Source organism: Lipotes vexillifer, unplaced genomic scaffold (genome assembly GCF_000442215.2).
Source record: "Lipotes vexillifer unplaced genomic scaffold, Lipotes_vexillifer_v1.1 scaffold394, whole genome shotgun sequence".
Lineage (NCBI taxonomy): Eukaryota > Metazoa > Chordata > Mammalia > Artiodactyla > Lipotidae > Lipotes > Lipotes vexillifer.
Window position 1 is genome coordinate 2,690,352 of NW_006791731.1, and position 3,643 is coordinate 2,693,994.

Genomic DNA, 3,643 nt, shown 5'->3' on the forward strand with positions numbered 1-3,643 from the left:
GGAGAAGCTGGTGGCCCAGAACAGAGGTGGCAGTGGAAGTGTGTAAACTGGAAACAGCTACTGGACATAGACTGATAGGGTAGACGTGGGACAAAAAGGCATCGAGAACGTCCCCAGTAAACTTTCCCACTGGGGGTGGTAGAAACGGAGGAACCAAATGTTAATTAATCCAAGGTTCCAAAGCTCGTGGATTACAGAAAACTCGTGTAAGTACTGTTTATACGTTGCTTCTGTTCAAAGGTGGAATACAAGGAATCACAGTAAACTGTAAACCTGTTCCTAACTCAGGGAATTTGGTTCACTGCTGCAGCAGGTCCTCAATGAGCACGTGTTGAGTTTCTAGAATAAGAATGCAAACTTTGATGATTTCACTGCACAAAAATACCAGTTATCCACAAAATAAAGATGAGTGTCTGGCACGGAAATCCAACAAATGTTCCCCACAAAGGTTTCTGGGAGTGGGACCAAGGTAGACAGACGTCCTGCCCTGCCTTGGGCTGGGAAGGCACTTGGCAGGGTGTCCCCCCACAGCAGACTGCTGGGTTTAGGATAATAGTAAATATATACACTTTAAGTTCATAATCACAAATATCCTAATAAATTATTTTTTCAACTGTCCATAATAATCAAAATATAGGAAAACAAGATTTATATGTATAATCTTCCAGAGGGGATGAATACAGTGAAACTGACTTGACATTTACTGTACATTTCAAGACGTTTATTTAACAGATGTCTGTTTCTTAAAAAGGAAGCATCCCACAGTTAAATGAGTTTGGAAATCGCTGAGTCAAACAGGTTTCATCACACAGCTTAGCTGTCTGACATGTTACTCGAGGAAAAGGGGAATGAGGTCTTTCTCAAACTTTCCTTAACCCTGAAACCTCTCATCAAAAATAGGCAATAACATTTGAGAACAGTGTTTCACAGAACTCAGTTTAGGAAACGCTTCTCTATCAATTAAGTAACAGAATGGCACTGTGAATAACAACAACAACAACAAAACAAAAAACAAAAAAAACAGTTACTTTTTCTAACCACACTGGACAGGAGAAAACATTAACAAGTTAAATATAATACCCAATATTCCAGACAAAAAAACAAAAGGGAAATTTGTAATTTAAGTAAATCTTATGTGTTTTCTGAATAGCAAGTAATTAACACGTTAACCACTAAAGGGGCCTATTACTATAGCTCAACGTCTATTTATCATGAGCCACTCAGCAAAACTCAGACCTAAATATTTGACTTTAGACCAAAATTTTATTTTTAAATTTTTAGAAAATAAATTTTCTCATTTATTTCTAGTTTTCTGACCTTTGGAAACAGTGTATAAAATGCTTCTGTAAGGAACTTGAGAAGCATAATTTAAACAAAGCTAGAACTTAAAATCATTTAAAACATTTGAACCATCTTCATCGATGTGGTACATATATACAATGGAATACTACTCAGCCATAAAAAAGAACAAAATAATGCCATCTGCAGCAACATGGATGGACCTAGAGATTATCATACTAAGTGAAGTAAGTCAGAAAGAGAAAGACAAATACCATGTGATATCGCTTACATATGGAATCTAAACTATGGCACAAATGAACCTATCTATGAAACTGAAACAGAATCACAGACACAGAGAACAGACTGGTGGTTGCCAAGGGGGAAGGGGTTGGGGGAGGGATGGGTTGGGAGTTTGGGGCTAGCAGATACAAACTGTTATATATAGAACGGATAAACAACGAGGTCCTACTGTATAGCACAGAGAACTATATTCGATATCCTATGATAAACCATAATGGAAAAAAATATTTTTAAAAATGTATATATATGTATAATTGAATCACTTTGCTGTACAGCAGCAGTTAACACAACATTGTAAATCAACCATACATCAATTAAAAACAAACGAATAAACCATCTTCATCATATTACTTTTACAATTTGCAAAGAAAAAACAAGACAATTCCGGATTTAATTACCAAATGGAGTGGTCCAGGAGGCGGGCTAGGTATTAAAGACAGCTTTGCAGCAAAATCTTTTATATGATTGTCAACTTCGAAATCTTTACAGATCTTCAGATGAGTCAATAAACTGAAATTGAAAGAAAAATCAAATCACCAAATAAATCTGAGAATCCAATGGTCATCCTCTGCATTGCTAATCAAGCCTGAAATCTCTGTGTCAGGAGTCCCGGGAGTTTACACCAACAGGAGGAGGTGGGTGTGAGACCGCAGAAGCCCGGCTGCCCAGGGCGGGGCGTCTGGAAGGGGCATAGGCAAGCTTTTCAGGGAGTGTGTGCAGCTCACCAGGAGAGACAGTCCTTGAGGGCGTTGTAATAGGGGAATCTGGAAACCACACACACGGCAAAGGGCACGAAGCAGCCGGCCGCGCTCCGGCCCAGACCTGACGCCTCCCAGCGCATGTTGCCGTTGTAGAAACAGTACTCGTCCTGGAGAGAAAGCGATAGCGCGTCACCTGCCGACCCCGGCAGATGCCAGTCTCCACTGTCGATGGTGCCGGCCTCTCCAGACAGAAAGGACACTGGACAGGGGCTGGACAGCTGTCCTCAGCACGCCTGGCCACTCCCGCCCGTTTCACTGCCACGTGCGAGCGAGCACCGGCCTCTCCACCAACACCGACGGGGCCCTGTGGGGAGCTCGCTCTGTCTGAGTGAGGTGCTGAGGTTACAGAGACGGGAAGACCGGTCCCTGCCCTGGAGAAGCTCGCCGCCTTCAGTGACAAGGAAGCATGGTTAGAACACAGTGATACACAAGAAGGGGCTCTGCTTGAAGAGCGAAAAGGCAATATTCAAGCGGGCCTGGGAGCCAGGTGGGCATCACGGGCCAGAGGAGAGAGCAGGAGGGGCCTTGGCCCCTGATGGAGGGACCTCAGGCGGAAAAGAATACAGCAGTGGGGCTCCAGAAGGACAGCTCTCTGCACAGCTTACCAGGGGCACAATGTGGGGGCCCCACCACATATGCGGGAAAAGGCGTGATCCGAAGAGACACACGCACCCCGATGTGCTTAGCCCCACTATTTACAGTAGTCAGGACACGGAAGCAACCTAAGTGTCCACTGACAGGTGAATGGATAAAGATGTGGTGGTACATGTATACAATGGAATACTACTCAGCCATAAAAAGAACAAAATAATGCCATTTGCAGCAACATGGATGGACATAGAGATTATCATACTAAGTGAAGTAAGTCAGACACACAAATACCATATGATATCCCTTATATGCGGAATCTAGAAAGATGAGACAAATGAACTTATTTACAAAACAGAAACAGCCTCACAGACATAGAAAACAAACTTATGGTTACCAAATAGGAAAGCAGGGAAGGGATAAATTAGGAGTTTGGGATTAAAATATACACACTACTATATATAAAACTTATAACCAACAAGGACCTACTGTATAGCACAGATATTCAACACCTCGTAAAAACCTATAAAAGAATCTGAAAAAGGAATATATATGTATAAATATGTATAACTGAATCACTTTGCTGTACACTGAAACCAACACAACATTGTAAATCAACTATATTTCAATAAAAGTTTTAAAACTACATTAAAAAAATATGTTGGGGCTTCCCTGGTGGCGCGGTGGTTGGGAGTCCGCCTGCCGATGCAGGG

The 3,643-nt window shown here is 42.2% G+C and overlaps 1 protein-coding gene across 1 annotated transcript in view; it reads right to left on the bottom strand.

Moving 5' to 3' along the window:
• Window positions 1–3,643, bottom strand: part of DENND3 (DENN domain containing 3) — a 58,041-nt gene that overhangs the window by 41,829 nt on the left and 12,569 nt on the right. The window contains exons 4-5 of the mRNA XM_007464590.1: window positions 2,307–2,449; window positions 1,980–2,091 (exon numbers count right to left, since the gene is read on the bottom strand). Coding sequence (XP_007464652.1) covers window positions 1,980–2,091; window positions 2,307–2,449 — 255 coding nt within the window. The remainder of the gene's footprint in view (window positions 1–1,979; window positions 2,092–2,306; window positions 2,450–3,643) is intronic.